General features: G+C 41.6%; 1 protein-coding gene across 4 annotated transcripts in view; it reads right to left on the bottom strand.

Annotated features, from left to right (window-relative positions):
* The window catches only part of MINDY4 (MINDY lysine 48 deubiquitinase 4), a 180,283-nt gene that overhangs the window by 67,928 nt on the left and 89,772 nt on the right, over positions 1-22,583 (bottom strand). For 3 of the 4 annotated variants that reach the window (XM_030197746.1, XM_030197754.1, XM_030197762.1), the window contains exons 10-11: positions 12,915-13,019; positions 2,885-2,948 (exon numbers count right to left, since the gene is read on the bottom strand). In XM_030197746.1, the coding sequence (XP_030053606.1) occupies positions 2,885-2,948; positions 12,915-13,019 (169 nt within the window). The remainder of the gene's footprint in view (positions 1-2,884; positions 2,949-12,914; positions 13,020-22,583) is intronic. The other variant, XM_030197772.1, reaches the window with a different exon arrangement.

A 22,583-nucleotide genomic window follows, 5' to 3' on the forward strand; every position in this document is an offset into this window, starting at 1 on the left:
TGTCATCAGCAAATGACCTCACTAGTTATTTCCATCTCTAGATCATTTATAAATATGTTAAAAAGCAGCGATCCCAGCACAGACCCCTGTAGAACCCCACTACCTATTCTTCTGCATTGAGAATACTGACCATTTAACCCTACTCCCTGTTTTCTATCCTTTAACCAGTTTTTAATCCGCAATAGGACATTACCACCTATACCAGGGGTAGGCAACTCCGGTCCTCGAGAGCCGCAGGCAGGTCAGGTTTTCAGGATATCCACAATGAATATGCAGGAGATAGATTTGCAAGCACTGCCTCCATGGTATGCAAATCTATCTCCTGCATATTCATTGTGGATATCCTGAAAACCTGACCTGCCTGCGGCTCTCGAGGACCGGAGTTACGTACCCCTGACCTATACCATGACTCTCTAATTTCCTATGGAGTATTTCATGAGGTACTTTGTCAAATGCCTTTTGAAAATCCAAATACACAATATCAACTGGCTCACCTTTATCCACTCCTTGAAAGAAATATTGTAGATTGGTGAGGCAAGATTTCCCTTCACCAAATCCATGTTGGTTTTGTCTCATTAATCCATGTTTATGTATATGCTCTGTAATTTTGTTCTTTATAATATTCTCTACCATTTTGCCTGGCACCCGACATCAGGCTCACTGGTCTATAATTTCCCATATCACCTCTGGAACCCTTTTTAAAATTGGCGTTAGAATGGCTACCCTCCAATCTTCCAGTACCATGCTTGATTTTAAACATAAATTACAAATTACTAACAACAGTTCCTCAAGTTCTTTTTTCAACTCTATCAGTACTCCTCTGGGATGTTTACCATCCGGTCCAGGCAATTTGCTTCTCTTCAATTTGTCAAATTGCCCCATTACATCTTCCAGGTTTACAGAGATTTGATTCAGTTTCTCTGACTCATCAGCACTAAATATCACTTCTGGCACTGGTATCTCTCCCACATCTTCCTTGGTGAAGACAGAAGCAAAGAATTAATTTAATCTCTTCACTATGGTATTGTCTTCTCTAGTGGCCCTTTTACCCCCTCTGACATCTAGTGGTCCAACAGAATGAAGCTTATTCCATCTTTTAATGCGAGATCTATTATTTGCAAGAGCTGCGACCTTGCAGACAGACGAAGACTGCTGACAAGGGTCCCGATGTGCTAGAACAACAAGATTGTTATCTTTGATGTCATGGCCAGAACAGCCAAGGACTCTGGGAATTAACCTCATAGCCACAGAGATGCTGTGGGTAAGAGAACTGCACACTGTTTATGAAACCCTGGCCCTTTGTCACAGTGCACCCCCTCAAATGTGGTGCCAGTGAAACAATCATGTGGCCCCCGAAGTCACAACTATGGAGATAACAATGTTACGTGTGCATCATCCACAAGGCCAGTCATTAGTACAGCTGCAGCCTGTGATTTCTGCTTCAATAGTTTAAAGAACTTAAATCAGACACAGTGGGGGTACTAACGGACATGCAAGGTCTGCTCAACGAGATGAAGCTGGAGCTGCGTGAGATTGCATGAGATTGGGTCCCAACTGGAGGAAATGAAGGAGTGAGTAGATGTGCTAGGAGCCGATTTCAAAGCACTACAGTCTTCTCAAAGCCAGGATGCCATGGTGAGAGCCGAGATGATATAGAAGACCTTGAAAATCGCTCTCCCCATTGCAACCTTAGATTTACAGATATTCCTGAAGTGAATCAATTTGTAGATTGTGAGCAGGTGGTACAAGAACTCTGCTTTCATCCGCCAATTTGGAAACCACAGAAACAGGCTTGACAATTATTAAACTGGACCGTGCCCACCATAGTTTGGGACCCCATTCAGAGGCAAGGCTGTGGGATTGTGAGCTCTTTGAGCAGGGACTGTCTTTTTCATGTATGGTGTACAGCGCTGCGTATGCCTTGTAGCGCTATAGAAGTGATAAGCAGTAGTAGTGGGATTGTAGTTGCAAAATCAGCAAAACAAACCACAAAGAGCAAGTTTTGCACAAAGGCAGCGTGCAGAAACAGATTGTTTGAAATGACTGAAAAGTCTCTGTTTCAGGATTTAGCTAGCTGGACCTTGCAGTGGCAATGGGAATTTTTTTTTTTTTTTTTGTTACATTTGTACCCCGCGCTTTCCCACTCATGGCAGGCTCAATGCGGCTTACTTGGGGCAATGGAGGGTTAAGTGACTTGCCCAGAGTCACAAGGAGCTGCCTGTGCCGGGAATCGAACTTAGTTCCTCAGTTCCCCAGGACCAAAGTCCACCACCCTAACCACTAGGCCACTCCTCCACTCCAATTTAGAGAAATTACCCAGTATTTGCAACATGCTAGGTTGAGAAACTGCTGGGGTTTTCCATTTAACATCTTGCTGACCATGAGAGGGGTGTCAAAAAAAGATGGACACTGTTAAAGATGTGTGGAAGGCACTAAAGTTGCTGGGGTGGAGAGATCTCCCTATTGATAATTTGGCCCCCGTGATGCAGTGGTCTCCTGCAACCAGCACTGTGTGGCAAAAAGTTTGATGAGAGTGCAGTGCAGTACACCGCTCTCTAGTCTTGAACTCCTGAGTATACTGTCTTTAAGTTCTTGTTCTAATATTAATGTCAACTGCTTGACTATGGGGGGGAGGGGTGTTTAGAAGAACACAGATTTGGTACACACTAGGTGCCTTGTTTTAGGAGATGTTTAAATTTATTTAAAGGAAACATGAACAGCGCTACTTATCAAAAGTCTTAGCTCCCACCACAGTAGATTTTAATTCAGTGGATAAATTCAATTTATTCTGTTGTATAAGGTATGTAAGTTAGTAATTCAGAATAAACAGCAGTGTGAAATAATCACAAAATATATGGAGATTTGGATTTGGTAAAATACACACCGTTTCTGAGATTCCATCAGGTTTGTACTTTCCTGCAGGACTGAACTGCTTCCTTCCCGAACACCTGAAAAGGGATTGAAGGAGAAAGTGACATAAAAGTATATATAAGAGAACAATAAAGAAAAAAATATATCCTCCTATTCTAGGGGCCTTTTTACTAAGCCGCGTAAGCATCTACGCGTGCCCCAAAATGGAGTTACCGCCCGGCTACCACATGGCTCTCACGGTAATTTAATTTTCGGCGTGCATCTGGAAAATTATTTTTATTTTCTGCAGCACGTATCGGACGTGCACCAAGTAGCATTTGGTGCACTTAGGTTATTACCGCCCGATTACTGCATGAGACTTTACTGCTAAGTCAATAGTTGGCGGTAAGGTCTCAGGCCCAAAATGGACGCGTGGCAATTTTCATTTTGCCACACGTCCATTTTCGGCAAAACTTTTAAAAGGCATTTTTTGTAGCTGCGCTGAAAAATTATTCTGCGTGCGCCCAAAACCCACATCTACACTACCGCAAGCCATTTTTCAGCGCACCTTAATAAAAGGACCCCCTAGACCCTTAAGACAGAAGGACATAGTGAACAGTAACCTCTAAATCCTCAAAAGAAATCTGGCACACCCTGCTATCTTTCTTCACATCTTACACCTCATATACCTGCACAAGCGTTGTGAGCCCTTCACGATGATCGTCTCTTTGCACCTTTGTAAAGGCTGCTCAATATGACTCTACAAGGCAATCTGCCTTGTTTTACCCTAGCACTATCTCTTTGGAACTTGTTGCCTTGGGATCTCCATGTTGAGCCCTCATATGTTAAGTTTAGAACAGCACTGAAAATGTGTTTTTATAATATGGCTTACCCAGGCTTTGGGTAGTTTTCTGTCTTTCAGCACACTGTGATCCTACCTCTTGTCTGGGCTACCTTCCCTTGTATTGTTTTGGTCTTCTTTTAAAAGAAATTCTGGCATTCCATTTATTTATTTATGTTTATTGGAAATTTCTATCATAAACTGCCTTGATGTTTGGACGGAAGGCGGTATATCAAATTTAATAAAACATAAACCATCGAGCCTCTCACTGAATGTGCAGAAATACAGAAAAAGCCAAGACAGATGTTTTAAAAATAAAATTAATTTCATGCGTAATAAACTTAAAAATGTTATGGAAATATTTGAATTTATACAAATTATAAATTACAATGACAGGGTTGATCACAATGGAGGGAGTGGTGCAATATGTCAATGAGGGAACCAACTCAAAACAGAAGAAAAACTCATCGGGAAACATAGAATCTTTATGGATAGAAATTTCATGTATGAAGCAAGAAAGAATAGTGATCGGGCTATACTACCATACAACTGGTCAGAATGAACAGATGATGAAATTACGGAAGCTAAAAAACTTTGGCAATAGTATAATAATGGCTAACTTTAACTACAACAGGGCTAACACTATAAATACATATAATGTTATATAGAGTTGGGGAAAAGACCTGAGACGCCTGTGCTTTTTTTATGCTGTTATGTGGTGCAGCAATTAACGCACAGCCATAGATATTGAGCAGCATTTGAACAGCAAAGGCAACCCAGAATCCCTTGAGGAAGCCTTTTGGTGAAATGGGTCCCCGTTGGGGACGTTTCGCTACTGCTGTGCACTGTTGCTCAAAAGATAAGTTGAATTTTGTTTTTCCCCCACATTGTTGTCAAAATGCGAAATGATTTTTCATGCATCACTATATAATTATAAAAAATTGGGGCTGTTGGGTATTTTTGGACCTATGATCGAAGCCAGTACTATGTTGTAATTGTTGCACCACATAACAGCATTAAAAAAGCACAAGCATCTGAGGTCTTTTTCCCAACTCTATATAGCATTATAAGTGTTTATAGTGTTAGCCACAGTCAATTTCCTTTCCTACTTGTTTTGCTTGGACTGTACTAGTTGTTTTGCCAGTGGGCAACTTTAACTACACCAATAGTGACTGGATAAATGCAAGAGCTGGAAATACTTGGGAAATAAAGTTCCAAGATGAATTAAATGACTGCTTCATGAAGCAGCTGGTTCAGGGAGCAACAAGAGAGGGAGATATTTTAGATCTAATCCTTACTGCAATGCAGGGCGTGATGTGAGAGATAATGGTGTTGAGTCCATTTGGCAACAGTGATCATAACATGATCAAATTAGAGTTAATTTAATTAAATTGTATAGTTCCATTCTGCCTAAACCAGCATGGGCTCAAAGCAGATTACAATAAAGTATGATCTACAGAAAAGGATCAAAAAGCAATCCATATAACAGCACAGCATAAAATCACACATGAAAATAAATAAAAATAAAACAGTATAGAATGATCTCAAGAAGAATTAAAACAATTCCTGAATAGCCAAGTTTTCAGCATCTAACGATACCGAATACAATTGGTTTGACACCTTAAAATTAAAGGCTGAGAGTTCCACAATTCTGGTCCAATTCCACATATACAACGATTCTTCCATGATTGCAATCTAAACATACTGATGCAGGAAGCATTACTCTATATTGATCCACAGATCACAGTGGTCGCTGTGGAACATATCAGGTTACCCTTGTGTTTATACACATAGGGGGCTAAATCATATAATATCTTAACCATCTGAGTCAGTAATTTAAATTGAACCCTCGCTTTAACTGGCAACCGGTGGAGGGAGTATAAATAACGGGTTTCTCTATGCCACCTCAACCCTCAAAAAATTAGTTTTGCAGCAGCAACCTACATTATTAGGTAATCCCTGCAAAATAGCACTGCAGTAATCTATGGTAAAAAGCACCATGGCCTGAACAATCAATCTTATATAATATTCATCTAAATACACTCTGATTTGACTAATTTGTTGCAATTGAGTATAAACCTTTTTCATTTAGAAAGTTTACATAAGAATCTATAGTAAGATGAGCGTTAATAAGCACCCCCAGTAATTTATCTACCTTAGTAAATGTTAACCACTTTAACAACATTCTGTGGCAATGAATTCCAGAGCTTAATTTTACAGTGAAATGAAGAAATATTTTCTCCAATTTATTCTAATGTTCTGCTTAGGAACTTCATTGTGTGCTCCCTAGTCGTTATTCTTTTGGAAATAGTGAACAAGTGAGTCAGCTCTACCCTTTCCACTTCACTCATTAAATAGACCTCCTATCATATCTCCCTTCAGCCTTCTTCAAGCTGAAGAGCCCTACCCTCATTAGCCTTTTCTCATAGGGAAGAGCTGTCCGTACCTTTTTTGAGGTGCCATGACCAGAACTGCACACCTTATTTGAGATGCATTCTCACCATAGGGTAATACAAAGACATTATAATATTCTCTGTTTTATTCTCCTTTCCTTTCCTAATATTTCATTTGCTTTCTTGGCCGCCACTGCACACTGAGCAAAAGATTTCAACATAGCATCAGTTTATAAAAAGGGTTCCAGAAGTGACCCAGGAATTATGATTCTAACTGTATGATCTTAACATTTTTTTTATTGAGAGGTATAAATGTGATGTGAGTAATTGTAGATGTTCTGATTAAAAATTTTACATGATATATGATTTTAATGATAATTATAAATATTTGTTTTATAGATAATATCAAGTAGGTCTATACATGTTTTTTAAAAACTTTTAAAGGATTGTTTTATATATGAATCTTTTTTAAATAATTGGTTTTTATTAGTTGAATCATGCTTATGATACTGTTAAATGGTTATATATGTTTTTATATTTGTGTTTTGTTTTTATAGTTTGTACCCCTGACGCAGCCTGAGGGCGAAACGTGGCCACGTCGGGTATTATTCCAAATAAATGCATTTGATTCCACTGCTTTGTTGTTTTTTATCTGTTTTGTAAGCAGTTGTGTGCCTTTTTGTTTTTTTGGTTTTGCTCCCAGTAATAATCAAACTGCATGCATTAGACTTCTTAAATCAGACTTGTCATCTTTTCTTTGTAGCACCGGATCCTGCTCTGGATCATTTACAAGGGGGGGGGGGGGGGGGGGGGAACAGTACAGTAAGATACATCAGGCAGTTATTTGATCTAATTAGATCACTGGAAGTTATAGATGTATGGAGACTCCAACATCCAACACACACACACAAAAAATAACAATAACACACACACTTTCTACTGTCATGTTAATAATATTTATACTGCTCCAGGAATTTATGGAGAAGTACTGGAGTCTGAGCTGGGGCATATCCATCAGTCAGATCATGTTCTGATTTGGTTTCCCTTAGAGGGAATGAACGATAGTGAGAACCCTCATTTTTGGAGACTGAATGAAAATCTTTTAACTGATAAAAAGATCTGTGAGGATATTACAAAAGTTCTCCAAGATTACTTAGCTCACAACAATGTCTTGGAAACCTCAAAAGGGATACTGTGGGACATCTTAAAGGTATTGGTCTGTTGCCACTTCCTTAACTGGGGGGCCCCAAAAGACAAAACAGAGGAACCAGAGATCTTACCAATTGAAGGAACGCTAAGGACCTGAAAAAATGCCATAAGGTGACCTGTGTCCCAGAAATTTTTCAGAAGTTGCGACAGGTCCACAACAATGAAACTGAATTTATGCACAGGTGTCTGAAACAAAACCTTTTAAAGTTTAGGAACCACTCTGGCACCCTGCTTGCTAGGCATCTTTAACAGCATGTTTCCCATATTATACAGAAAATAAAGGGTACAGTTTGCATATCCTGGAACACCTAATTGATGAGGCAAGCATACAACAATATCTAGACAGTGTAACTTTGCCTATTTCATCTGATGCGGCTGGAGGATTCCTGGAAGAGGATATCACTTCATCAGAAATTCACACAGCTATTAAGACTGAAAAATGGGAAGGCCCCCTGTCTCAATGGCTTTTCAGCCTTTTTTATATGACCTTTGCAGGGGTCCTCACTCCTGTTTTGGTGCAGGTGGCCAATAGTTGGGTTAGGGGGGGCATCAATGCAGGAGGCAACAATATCAGTTATAGCCAAGTCGGAGAAGGATCCCACTGTCTGTAGCTCTTAATGATCAATTATCATTGTTTAAACATTGATGCGAAGCTGCTAGTGAAGGTATTGGTAGACCGGTTAGCTAAACTTCTCCTTGATCTTATTCACACTAATCAATCAGGATTTATTCTTCGGAGACAAGTTGCAGAAAATGTGTGTAGAACCTTACATCTTGCGTGGCATACCCAATAACCTAACGAGAAAATGGCCTTCTTGGCCACTGATGCTGAAAAGGCCTTTGATAGTTAATGTTGGTGGTGGTGTGGGGCGGGGGGGGGGGGGGGGGGGGGGGGGTTAATGGGCTGCAATGCATAAAATGAGATTTGGTGAACATTTCTGCACTTGGATTCAAAGACTCTATGAAGTCCCTATTGGAAGAAGTGAGGATTAACAGTGGGCACACTGCCTCATTTGTGATAAGCTGGGTCACAAGGAAGGGGTGTCTTCTGACATGTTGTTATTCTCCCTTTCTCTAGAGCCTCTCAGATAGAAAATGTTAATATGTGTTACAGCTAGAGACCCCTCCACTGGAATAGTGGTGGGCAGAGCTCTAAAGCCTAGGCTGCTAAGAAGCACTGACCAGGCCAGAAAATCTGATGATGGCTTTGCAGCTGAGTACTTGCTGCAGCAGGGCCCAGCTGCCAAGCCTTATCAGGATCTGGTGTAACATCCAAATACAGTCTAAGGGCCAAGGTGAAGGAATAAATGGCTGGAATAGTAAGGAGTTAGGTCAAGTAATTGAATTTAAAATGGAGTCCTTTTCATAAAATGGATACTTGTCCCTGCATTTTAGAAGAGTTGTTTACAACTCAGGATGTGACAGTTATTGAGAAATAGGTAGAAGGGGGAGAGTTGGGCTTCCGATCTGCGGTCAGTAACTGTAAGAAAAATAAGATTTGCATACTAAAATATACTGTATTAATGAGCAAAAAGGGTATTTAAGAAGTGCCAATTTGGGAGGAGTTTGGAGATTTCCTCAACTCTACCCAGAGGGCAGAACTACGGTCGGTAAGCCTGAGATTTTGAATGATGAGCGTGCCAGATTGATTGAAGTTGCAATTGGGTAAGAATAAAATCAATGATAACACCTATTTCCCTTGTATGTATCTATTTCTTGGCTACATACTCATTTCTCCTAATACACCTACACAGATAAATTATCCTCTATAATATCCACATAAGCAAGTAAACTCCTACTCATTAACACATTATGTGGGAGAGCAGATACACAAAGATGCTCTTAGATGTCAGGAGTCAGAAAGCTGAGGTCATGTTAAAGAGACTTATTTTGAGCCTTCTGGAACCTTCTCTTCACCTCCGTGGGCAAGGGTCCAGCAGGGGTCTAGAGAGGGGAAATTAAAACAAAAATTAGGGCAAAGCCTGATATAATAGGCTTACAAGTAGCTGAGACATCATATAAGATCACCCTTTTTGAGGACAAGATTTTGTTATATGTTAATAGACTTGACAACAGGTCCCTACTGAATATTTTGAAAGAGCTTAAGGACAATGGCACTTTGGCAGGATTTAAGGTTAATTTTGATAAATCCGAATTATTGGTTATCACTTTGCATCCTGCCGAAGAGGAGTCTTTACACCCACTATTTCAGTTTTTTGGGGGGCTAAAAATAAACTTCCAATACCTGAGGGTACACATTTCACTAGATTTGAGTCTTTTATATCAGTGTAACTATTCTGACTTGTTGCAACAGATCTGTGTGGATTCAACTAGATGGAGAGGGGGCTGGTTATCCTGTTCGGGCTGCATCTCAGCAGTTAAAATGAATGCCCTTCTTCCCTTACTGTTTCTTTTTCAAATGCTACCTGTCCGTCTCTCCTCATCTTCGCCAGCTTCAGAGAAATCTTATGCATTTTGGGCCTTATTCTGTAAATTAGGAGCATACTCTATGCTGCATAATAGATTATGCTCATAATTTAAGAGCATAACTTCATGAGCATCATAAATTAGGAGCCTAACCCTTATAAAATAAGGCTCTTTGTTTGTAAAGGCAATTGCCACATCTTTCAAAAGATCTGTTGTGGCATCCATCTAAATTAGGGGGCAGGGCAGTCCCCAACATTGTCTGGTACTACTGGGCTACACAGGTGCAACAACTAATACATTGGAAGGCATGTCAAGAAAAAAGTAGCAGTTGTCTTGGAGCAATCTAGCTTTCCACACTTTGCTCTATGGTATTTGCTATGGATTTCAGTTACCAGACAGATTTGCCCAAACTTTATCAAATCCTTTTATTGAAACACCTTCTAGGTGTGTGAAGCTCAGTGAGGACCAATTTTGGCTGCAAAATCAAGACCTCTCCATTGGCCCATATTCATTTTGAGCCTTCTTTTCTGGGGTCACAGACCACAACTGCTTTTTCTAGGAGGAATCATTTGGGTTTGACATGATTTAGGCAACTCTTGGATGTTTGAGATCTCTTGAGCTTTGATGAGTTAAGGGAACGCTATCATCTGGAGTCCCAGAATCTCTTTCCTTATTTACAGGTTAAACATTATATGGTGTTTAAAGTGTGGTTGTGGAAGGATCCAGATGATACAGAATATCTAGAAAATCTCTGGTTAGCACTGGGATGCTTTAAGAGCCAGTTATTGATAATTATATAAGTACCGCCATACTGGGAAAAGACCAAGGGTCAATCTAGCGCCACAGGTTTATGTTGTAGTGGGAAAGGAACTTGGGAGAGGAACTTAGCACAGGCGCCTAGAAACTGTTTTTCATGAGGTCCAAAAGGCCTACCTATGTGTGTTAACTAAGGAAAATGCATACAAAGTAGTCTCCCATTGGGATATGACTCCTGCTAGGTTAACAGCTATGTACCAGACTAGCACATTTATATATATATATATGTGCTAGTCTGGTACATAGCTGTTAACCTAGCAGGAGTCATATCCCAATGGGAGACTACTTTGTATGCATTTTCCTTAGTTAACACACACATATATATATATATAACTTCTCTCCCTACCACATCTCCAACATATATATGGTGAACCTGTGTCCAGATCTAACAATTCTGGTCATTAGTTATCCAAGAATTGTCCCTGGGACTAAGCTATACTGTTCAGTTAATTCCTAAGTTATGTTTGCTAGGGGTAGGTGTGGCTTGTGGTCTTAAATAGCAGAAGAGACTAAAAAAGATCTCTTTAGCTGCAGCAAAATGTGAAATTGCTGCTCACTGGAAGCAAGCAGCAGGTCCTACATTGGAGGATTGGTCTTCTGATTGCAGGCAGTGGTGGAGTTGGACAGAACAGATGCTACGATACTGAGGCAGAAGAATGGACCCACTTACAAATGATGTTATAGGACTTGGGGAAGAGAAGGTGGTCTTCCTGTTAGAGTATTAATATGTTGAGTGATGAACCTGAAGAAAACACTGATTAACCATTTGTTTCTCTGTATTGTTGACTTGGCGGGGGGGTGGGGGTGGAAGAGGGTGTTATGCCAGGACTTCAGCTGATTTGTTGCTGTTCGCTTTATGATTGCATTGTATTGGGAAAAACTTCAATAAAAATTTACGGAAACAAAAAATAATGTAGAAAGACAAGAGTGGTCACATCTCTCCCTTCACTCCGGGAATATCTTAGTCCAGAGACCAGCTGCAAAGGATGAAATTCTATCTACCCACATCACAGGATCTATCCTTCTAATTTCCTAGTCAGCTGGTTAGATCTCTCTGAAAATCGATGCCTATGATTTTATTTCTAGCAGTTTGAAATATGCATGAGGCATGTTTCATAACAAGGCAGACTTAAGTAATGAGCCAAGTGAGGCACTGGTTCAGGGTATCAAGCACCAATTTCACTGGCTGTCCTTTCACTCTGTTAACGGTATGTTCTTTTGCTCTTGCTGCTGTGATCTCCTTCACCCTGAGCTACCACCAGCACCACTGCAAACAGAAGTACCTGCTCTTTTGTTTAAACCTGCAGTGGTGTTGGCAGAAGTACAGGGAGAAGAACAGCATAGTAGTGAAAAAAAAAAGAAGCAGAAGCCCGGCCAACACTTGTCACAGGATGGAAAGTCTAAGATGGGTCACAAATGTTCTAATTTGTAAGTTTTGTACTCCATAGACAAAGAATGGGAGAAAATCCTAATGTGGAAGTAATACATATAAAACAGACAAATTACATGTTAGTGTGGCTGCACAGGCCAAATTATTTTATGCTATTGCATTCAATATTTTATAATCATACATTTTTCAACTTCTATGACAAACATGCAAAGAATACGAATAATCAAAATCTCCATGCTTGAAAAGGAGTACATTCAATGATATACAGCTCTCCATTGGTGCCACCTACTGAGTTCAGAAAGCAATAAATTCAGCTGTTCAGGCTAAACTGACTGCATTTTAAGTAGTGGTCTCCTGGACTCAAAAGAAGTCATTTACTTTATGTGGCAGACAGAAAAACTTCAAAAGAAAAAAAGCCTTAGATCTTCCCTGTGGATAAGCCCCACTATTAACCATCACCCAATTATTCACTGTAAATAGGGAGCTACTGTATTTAAAGCTTAATTGCAATGGGTGGGGAGTGGCAATTTAATACTAAATTGATTAGGAGGTTATATCAAGCTAATTTTAAATAAGAGCATCATTACTAAAACTGTGAAAGGGGCAATTGTAATATGACAAAAGGCCTTTTATCTGTCTTTGGTATAAAAGAATAATCAGAGTTCAGTAAAGTTCTTCTGCCTTTTCATAACAGGAAATGACGTGAGTGCTCGCTTCACTTGACACTACACTCTCTTAGACTGCTTTCTCTGGATTATTTTTTAACCTTCACAATTTTTCATCATGTGGACAAATTGGCTTATGATTTTAAAGCAGTCAAACGTGTAATTGCCGAAACTATGATTAAGAGGTAAGTGACCATCTTTATATAGATAAAAACAATTGCAGCTTACACAGTAATCTTAACTGTATCACACACAACAAAGAAATAGTCAACCTGAACTTTACACAAAAACACATAAAGCAAACAGGAAAACACTTTACTTACAGTGCCACAACTGCACTGCTCCTGCCGCCTGCACGCCACAAAATATCTGCAATAGCCATGAGGAGACATTTTGTCCTATGGGCACTTGAAGGCTGCAAACACCTGCTGATGTATATAAAAGTCAATATGACAAATTTAGTTTCAGAAAGTCTAAAATAACCATAAGATCCACATATATTGCCAAAACTTTGCATTGCAGAGCGGCAGAAAAGAAACCAATATGAGGTATGTTGATCATTTCATGGTTTACACATGAAAACTAGTGACTGGTAATTATTATTTTTTATTTAATGGTGATCATTGTTCAGTTTATGTTGCCAAAAAAGACAATAAAGACACCTTGCAGAAAAACTGAATCAGAAAAAAGATCAAAGGAGACATATTGGCACTAGGCTGTCAAAAGAAAGATGCACAGGTTAGAAGGAAGGGATATCTGAAATTTCTAGTTCTTGGCAAATTAAAAAAAAAATCCTTCTGTGACTCTTTTCAGAGATATACAGATTAATAAATAAAAACAAACTGGGCAATATTCATCCTTTGGTGGTCAGCATTTTTAAAGCCACTGATAGCCACGGACTGATTTAGATTGGGATATTCAATGTCTGCCCATGTCTGGGTACTGGCATTGATTATCAAGGTCCTCAGTGCTGGCTGATATTTTGAATATCACGAGAACCCACATATCTTCCGAGTCCACCTTGACTCTACCTACAGACCTTTCCTGGCACCACATGAATAGAGCTATGGCGGTCAGAAGAGATATTCAGCAGCATTGCCCAGGTGAGGGGGAGCTATTAAGATATGGTAAAAGCTGGGGCTTTTACAGCACTTAATTTCCTATGAAAGTGAATAACCTTACAAGCAGCATTATTCATACTGCTTCCTTTTATCCTCTAAAATACTTTCATTACGTAAAGAAACTGCATCACACAGACTGATTACCAACATCATAATTAAAGAATAATCACACTAATATCATGGAACAACATCAAAACACCAATCAATCACAATATACTGCTGCAAATGATAGACAATAGAGAATATACCCTCTCTTTCATACATACCCCTATAAACCCGCCCCTATCCCAAACCCTCTACCACCCAAAAGAAGAGAACAGAAATCAATCATCGGCTCTTAGCAAAAACCAAGTCCACATTAAGAGAGCTCTCTCCAAAGTCGGTATGGCCGCCAGACAGCCTGAAAGTGGCCCATACCATCCTTTTTAAGAGCAGTCAATTGGGATATCAGATAGATAAAGTCGAGTTTAGCCAACAGTTGCCCTTTGGTGGGAGGCTCTATCTGCTTCCAATTAGAGGTCAGGCAGATTCTCACTACTATCACAACCAAAATTTCGCTGTCCATTCAACTGGCAATGTGTTCAAGATGTGCATGACCTGTAAATTGAAACCTTCATTGTCATGGAATGATTTCAGGAAAGTGGTTCAGGCCAAGGTTTTGAAAGTCTGGATTATTGTAATGTGATTTGGAGTTGCCAAATCATTGTATTCAGGCCATTCAAGTGGCACAAAATTCAGCAGCATGTAACTATTCCTTATATGCTTAAGGTGATCACCTATTAAATATTGTCTCTTGTATAAACTGTTGCTGCTTACACACTGTGCATTGTACCAAACTTCATCTGCCTACTTGAAAGGAGAAGTGGCACGGTTATGTGCCAATACACAGATTATGATCACAGGAACAAGGTAATCATATTGTGCCTGCTCTCCCACGTTTCTACCTGCATTTGGCTAGAACTGGTGCTTTTTCTATGGTGGCACCAGTGGAATGGAACAAATTGCCCTTATGCCTAAAGATAGATCTTCAGCTCACAAAAATCTTGAGAGATTACTTGCTTTGTTTTGTATATTTTGTGCCTGTTGAACTTTATTACCAGCTAGAATCTGGGGACTTGTTATCAATTTATCTGTGTATTTGGCTGCAGATATTTTTCTCTTTGATGATGTCCTTATTTATTTGTCCGTATTTTATTATGTATGTTTTCTTTGTACTCCCGCCTTGGATAAAGGCGGTTTTATAAATACATTTTTTTTTATTTTTTTTAGATTTTGCTCACACCTTTTTTCAGTAGTAGCTCAAGGTGAGTTATATTCAGGTACGCTGGGTATTTCTCTGTCCCAGGAGGGCTCACAATCTAAGTTTGTACCTGAGGCAATGGAGGGTTAAGTGATTTGCCCAAGAACACAAGGCGCAGCAGCGGGATTTGAACCAGCCACTTCTGGATGTCAAGTCCGGTGCTCTAACCACGAGGCCATATTCTAATTTTAAATTCTTTTACTCTATTGTATCTGTCTATGTATTCCACCTCCACTTATACTCTGTGCTATCTAATAAGATGCTTTAATATGTTATTGTGTTAACATTCTAAATAGCGTACTATGCTATAATGTGTTATTATTTAAATACTAGTAAAAAAGGCCCGTTTTCGAAACAAATGAAACGGGCGCTAGCCAGGTTTTGCTCGCAGTGTGTATGTTTGAGTGAGAGTGACTGTGTGAGAGAGTGACTGTGTGCTTGTGTGTCCCTCCTATACCCTTCCCCCCCTCTCCCTCCTCCCCCCCTCTCTCCCCCCTCTTATGATAGGTAAAGTAGCATCCATTCCCTTACGGGCTGCAGGAATAGCTCCTGAGAACTGAATCTGTCTGAGGCTCTGTGCTCGAGGGAACTCCTGGGATTCCCAGTTGAGCTGTGGGTGTGTGGCTGGTGGTGGCCACTTTGAAGGCATACTTGAGTTTCGGGTCCCTGCCTTACCCTTTTCTCCCTCTTTCCCAGTAGGGTGCTCTGTGCTGTCTTCAGTGAGTTATTTTTTTCCATCTGACTTGGCTCACAATAGAAACCAAAAAACAGCATGTTTCCATACTCGAGCTCTGTGGACTGGGTCTCTGGTACGCCGTTTTATTTGTGGCTCCTGGGGGAGTGGTTGTACTGGACGTTGCTGCATGAGCAGGGTGAGTCTGAGTGGCTTAACGCCGTTTTCGCCCGTTTCCCCCCCCCCCCTCTCTGTCAGTGGGAGTGCGGTTATGGGCTCCGAAGCGGCTAAAGCTGTGGGAAAAGACGCAGCGCGGCAGGGAGTTGTAGTGCAGACTGCCTAGAGGAAGCGGGCTCTGTTCATCTGGTGGCAGCATCTGAAGTGGTTGTTTCCTGTGTTTCAACGCTCGTTTCGGGCGCCATTTTGGAATCATCGGCGCACTGACAGCGTGTTTCCCTACTCCTCCCCTTCCCTTGGAATCAGCGGGTGAGTGATGTGATTCGTTGTCATTGCTCCGCCCTCGACATCATCACGTTGTGACGCGAGGGCGGGGCAGGCACTCATGGAGGAAAAGCGTTCTCTGCCGCCTCACTTTAGAACGTTGGGAAAGTGAGGCTTCATTAGAACGTTGGAGGTGCGTTTTATATAGAGAGATGTTCTCTGCAGTAATTGTCTATTGTCTATGTTCACTTTATTCTTGTTGTACATTGCCTTGGGTGAATTTCTTCAAAAAGGAGGCAAATAAATGCTAATAAATAAATAAATAGTACAAGTCATTCAGAAATAAGTCCTTGACCATTTATTCCATCATTTTAGAGTGAGCTTCTAGACATCTTAGTAGGACAATCTTCCGCTTGAGCATGATTGAATGTAAACTCCCTTAATCTATGTCCTGGAAGACATCCAGGAGCACCACAGAAAAAGACAATAGAGAAGAATGCTGGCATTAATGCACAGATTTGTTCTGTGCCCTTGGAGAATAAGAAGGGATAAAAGAATTCACCCTGAGTCTTGGAAACAAACTTCTCTGGACAGCCACATTTCTGGAGGATTTTCCATAGGTCAATGTGATTGTATCAAAGACCTCTGGCAGTCAATAATGATTCTGTCCTACTTATACAGCTCAATACTGGGCGAGGCACTGAGGAATAATTTGATACATCTAATCTAAGTATTAGAAATGATTCTTAAATTCAGCAGCACGATATTTATAGTCAGTACTGCTGAATATGTAACTTATATGTGCAGTTATATGTAGGAGCACCAAATATCAGGGCTTCTACATCTAAACTATAAGAAGAAGCCCCAAGTATCTGCACTTCGAGGGTAATTCTACAAAAAAAGCACATACATCTGCACACCAGTAATGTGAACAATGGCATATACATTGTGATAATCACAGGACATGCCCTACCCTGAGGAGCCCGCCAGAGGGCGCTCATCTAGTGAAAAGCCTGTAAAATGCCAGGAACTGGTCACTAGACGGAGCCCCAAAGGGTTACGCCAGTGTAATGACCTGAAGGGACAGCTAGGGGGTGCTCGTATTATAGGATCTGCCCTTTTCAGAAGAGGCCACCAGGGGGAGTTTTCAGACTAGAAGGTTTCTAAAGTGACCAGAAAGCCTCACTAGGGGGAGCCCTTGAATAGACAAGCCGGGTCTAGATGGCTGGGGAAGGAAGGCTATCCCTTTAGGAGATGGAAAGTTGGAGAGTTCTGGTACTGGACCTTTCTGGAACCAGGGGGAGGAGTCCGAATGAGGTGTGGAGGATTATTAGCCACCCTACAAAGAGCACCCTCCAAGAAGAGAAATTGAAGGAGACTTCAAAGAGGAGCTGGAGGTGGCAAAGGGATCTCCAGGAAGCCAGAAAGAGGGAAGGAAGAAAAGGAGACCTCCAAGGAGTATGAGAAGGAATGACACGTAAGCAAAAGGGCGGATCAAGTTGGGCTGGAAACCCCGGGGTCTGGTCCCCAAAGGAGAAGGATCCCTATAAGACAGAAGAAGGTAATTACCTCACTATTGGGATAATGAGAAGAAGGTACTTATCTTCCTATTGTGATAATGGGGATAAGGCTGTTCTGGAACTTTAATGGGAAGAAACACTGGAGAAAATGAAATAAGAACTGGACTAACAGCCATGGAGTGGAGGACAGGACTTTAAAGTTAAAGTGAGAGTTGAAAGTCCTGTCCAGGGAAGGAGGCTGTTCTAATCTAAACTGAAACCCAGGTCCCATATTAATTGGGCTCAGTTGATGAGTGACTATGAGAAACTGCTGAAAGAAGAATCCCCTGCTTACATGAGTAAAGAATGCTAAGGGAACTGTAACTTGCCTAAGAGGTGGTTAATTTGCATATTCTGCTGAATCCTGATAGGAAAGCGTTGTGTTCCCCAGAAAAGGTGCCAGGAGGTTGTGGCATAAGTATATGGAAACTGCAACCTGATACCCGGGAAACCTCAAAAGGAGGGGGTCAAGAACAGGAGGGCTGATAACTGAGAAGTCACCCTAATTTTAAAGAGGAGCACAAACATTGAGACTGAGATTGCAGCCTGCACTAGAGAATTGTTTCTGAGCCTTTCTTAGAAGCAAAGCTCTTGTGAGCCCTGATGCTGAGCTTGTGATATAGGACAGGAGTGACAAAGGGGCCTCAGCCCATAGGGTTCCCAGGGGAAGTAGGGGAGGAGCGGCCTAGTGGTTAGGGTGGTGGACTTTGGTCCTGAGGAACTGAGTTTGATTCCCACTTCAGGCACAGGCAGCTCCTTGTGACTCTGGGCAAGTCACTTAACCCTCCATTGCCCCATGTAAGTCGCATTGGGCCTGCCATGAGTGGGAAAGCGCTTGTGACTCTGGGCAAGTCACTTAATCCTCCATTGCTCCATGTAAGTCGCATTGAGCCTGCTATGAGTGGGAAAGCGCGGGGTACAAATGTAACAAAAAAAAACTATGCTGTTAAGTAACTGGCCACAGTCTGGACTAAGGAGAACCAGAAAACTCATAGTAAAGCCTCAATGGGTTGAAAAGGGTCATCAGAATGCTGAAAGAGTCTCCAGGGAGAGAAGAAATTATATGGAGTGGGCCCTTGGCTATGAGGGGCACATCACAATGTGCATATATGTGCATGTATATGCCAAAAATCAATATACAATATTCTGTAAATGCCTGCATAGTATGTATTTTACAAGTAGGCTTACACTGAGACAAAGTCTGGGTGGAGTAAGGCAGGATTCCCACTTACATGGCACTTAGGCATGAACATTTGCAACAACTCTGTAGTTAACTTAGGTGACTGCACCTAAGAGCATGTGTGTGTATATACCCAGTTACGCTAATAGTCAATAAAGGAAAGTAGGTGCCTAAGTTCCTTTATAGGATATGCGCCTAATTCTAAATATACTGTTCTAGAATTACTCTTGTGAGGGGTGATTCTATATCAGGGCACCTGAGAGGAGCCTATTCTGTGAAAAAAAAAGTGGGCTTCTACTTGAATATAAGTTAACTAGCATCTGTGTGCATAACACACTTAGGTGTGATCACTTACAACAGCCATAGAGCTGCTGCAACCGATCATGCCTAAGTGCTGGAGATAACTAGATATAGTTTCTATAAGATATGTGTCTAAATTCAGCCATATTGTCCATGGACCGGAAGCAGCCAGCGACAGTAACTCATAGAGGAAGCACAGGGTCTTGAGTCTGCACCAGTTCTGAAGCCTCAACTGAATCCCATCCACACACAAAGTCTGCACTGAAGGGGGCAGGACACAGTTGAGGCTTCAGTGACCCTGTGCTTCCTCTCTGGATTATTGCCACTGGCTGTTGCAGGTCTGGGGGTCGATATGACTGAAGCTGCAGTGGTCAGGGCAGGGAAGGCAGTGAAAAAAGTGCTGGTATTGTATATTGACACATAGCACTTGGGGAAAAAAAAGGCACTTAGATGTTCGGTGCCAATGCTGAACATCTAAATGTATTTTTTTAAATGTATCTTTTATCCTCTCTGGCTATCTATATCTTATATTTATACCTACATCTACAGTATATCTCTATAGATGATATATTGTTACCTAGGTAGATATAGATAAATAGACAGAGAGAAAAATAGAAAAAGAGACAGAGAAAGAATCCTTATTTGGCTCAAAGCCTTTTTCCTTAAATCTGCTTGGCCAAGTCTGAATCCACAGTGAAATACCAGACAATTGTTCCGCCATTACTTTTTGCAGTGATAGAGTATCCCAAGGTGGCTACTGCAGCTGATTCTACGTCTCTTCCTCATACAGATCGACAATTAATGCATCCTTGAAATCCTGGGGCACAGACTCATGCTTCCAGATACATTTCAAGTGTTAAACAAGTTTCAGGAGCATATAATTATCTATTAAGAAAATCTCATAAGATATGTCATCTGGACTTATGCTTCTCCATAGTGACACCTGGCATGGCTGACTTCAAACAAAGATGGTAGTTATGCTCAGGTCTAATCATATTCTTCACTGGGGGATGTCATTCCAACCTCTTCAGATTTAGAGGAGTTGAAATGTTCTGCCCAGTGGACCCAGGGTTTGAATCTTCTCTGTTAGGATTTTATCATCTTCTGCTGAATGAACAGATTCTCTGCCATTTGACGTAGGGAGACCCTGGAATAAAGGTTAGGGTTATCTGGTGTTTCCTGAAGTTCACCAACACTTTCTATTCCAATCATTTATTTTTTCATTTCTTATGGTCAGGTCTGAACTTCATTTTTGAGTTGGATGCAGAGAGCCAGGGACTTGGCAGCATGTACTCATGAACATAGGTGCCGACTCCGTGGGTGCTGTGGTTACTCAAGAACCTCCAATATTTTGACCTGCTGGAAGTTCTCAGTCAGCCCGACCTGCCCACCCTCTACTCCCTCAACAGCCCTCCGCCCTCATCTCCGAGTTCCAAGCCCTCCCTCCTTCTCCGAGTTCCAGGCCCCCCCTCCCTCCTTCTCCGAGTTCCAGGCCCCCCTCCCTCTCCTCCGAGTGCCAGTCCCAACCCCAGCCTGACCTCTTCTCCCACAACAGTCCTCCGCCCTCGTCTTCCTGCGTGCTGCCCAGAATTTAAAACTCATCTTACCTTGGGGTCCTGGCGGCAGCAGTGAAAGGGCAAGCAGGCGCTTGAGCCTTCCTTTCTTTCTCAGCTCTGGTCCCGCCCTTGTGGAAACAGGAAATGAGGGCGGGACAAGAGCTGAGAGAGCCTGCTCGCCTTTCATTGCTGCCGCCGGGACCCCGAGGTAAGATGAGTTTTAAATTCTGGGCAGCACGCAGGAAGGTGAGGGCGGAGGACTGTTGTGGGAGAAGAGGTCAGGCTGGGGTTGGGACTGGCACTCGGAGGAGAGGGAGGGGGGCCTGGAACTCGGAGAAGGAGGGAGGTCTTGGAACTCGGAGAGAGAGGAGGCCTGGAACTCGGAGGAGAGGGAGTGGGCCTAGAATTCGGAGGAGAGGGAGGGGGCGAGGGAGGAATGCACCACCTGTAAAAAAAAAAAAAAAAATTCAGCACCTCCAATCATTTTGAAAAGTTGGCTCCTATGCTCATGAAATATGAGCACCTTGTCTAGAACCTGAGCTACTCTCATTCATTTTCATCAGTCTACTCTTGGTGTTTCTTTTTAATGAAGTCAGCAATGTACTCATGAAGTATGAACACCTTGTCTAGAACCTGAGCTATTCTCATTCATTTTCATCAGACTACTCCTGGTGTTTCTTTTTAATTAAGTCAGCAATGTACTCATGAAGTATGAACACCTTGTCTAGAACCTGAGCTATTCTCATTCATTTCCAGACTACTCATGGTGTTTCTTTTTAATGAAATCAAGAACAAGAAGGTTGTATCGTAAAATTTTCTCCGTGCCATTTTACAGTCTGTTGGCTGTAGCTGTGAAGGCAATGATCAGAACCTGAGTAATCAGCTTATGCTGTAACTCCTCCTGATATTTTAACTATTTAGGTTTAGTAAGGTTAAATTCCATTGAAGTTTCCTGTTTCTGATGCTGCTTTGTCCAATGTATATGGACATCTGGCTTCTGACTAGTCTGTGATCAGACCAGCAGCCTACACCGCTTATAGCAAGAACGGTCCTCTATCTGACAATAGTAAAGAAAGCCAGGAGAGTTTAAAGAGAGAGCAGAATAAAGGATACAAATTATCCCCATCAACTTCTAAGCAGCTTGTAGATGCAAAAAACACACACAATTTGAATTGTTTCTATACAAATGCTAGAAGCCTAAAAAATAAGATGCGAGAGTTAGAGTATATAGCACTAAATAAAGAGGTAGATATAATAGGCATCTCAGAGACCTGGTGGAAGGTGGACAATCAATGGGACACTGTCAGGCTTATTTTCGAAAGAGAAGGGAACCCATCTTCCAACACAAAGCGGGAGATGGGCGTTCTTCTCTCAGGGTCGCCCAAATCAGCATAACTGAAAGCTGATTTTGGGCGCCCTCAACTGCTTTCCGTCGCAGGGACGACCAAAGTTCACCGGGGGGGAGGGGGGGGTCGGCAGGCGGACCCAGGCCCAACCCCCCCCCCCCTACCTGTTACACTTGTGCTGGTAAATGTGAGCCCTTCAAAACCCACTGTACCCACATCTAGGTGCCCTCCTTCACCCCTTAGGGCTATGGTAGTCAGGTTTCCAGGACATCCACAAAGAATATGCATGAAAGATTTGCATATAATGGAGGCAGTGTATGCAAATCAAGTTCATGCATATTCATTGTAGATATCCTGAAAACCTGACTGCCAAGGGGTACTCCAGAACTGGACTTGGGAAACACTGCCTTATACCATTCAAACCCCTATTTAAACATTTGCTTGAAACAAAAGACCAACAGATAGTTTCAGTGACAAAAACAATACTAGGAAAGGCACAGCATTTGGGTAGAACTA

The sequence above is a fragment of the Microcaecilia unicolor genome, chromosome 1, assembly GCF_901765095.1.
Source record: "Microcaecilia unicolor chromosome 1, aMicUni1.1, whole genome shotgun sequence".
Taxonomy (NCBI): domain Eukaryota; kingdom Metazoa; phylum Chordata; class Amphibia; order Gymnophiona; family Siphonopidae; genus Microcaecilia; species Microcaecilia unicolor.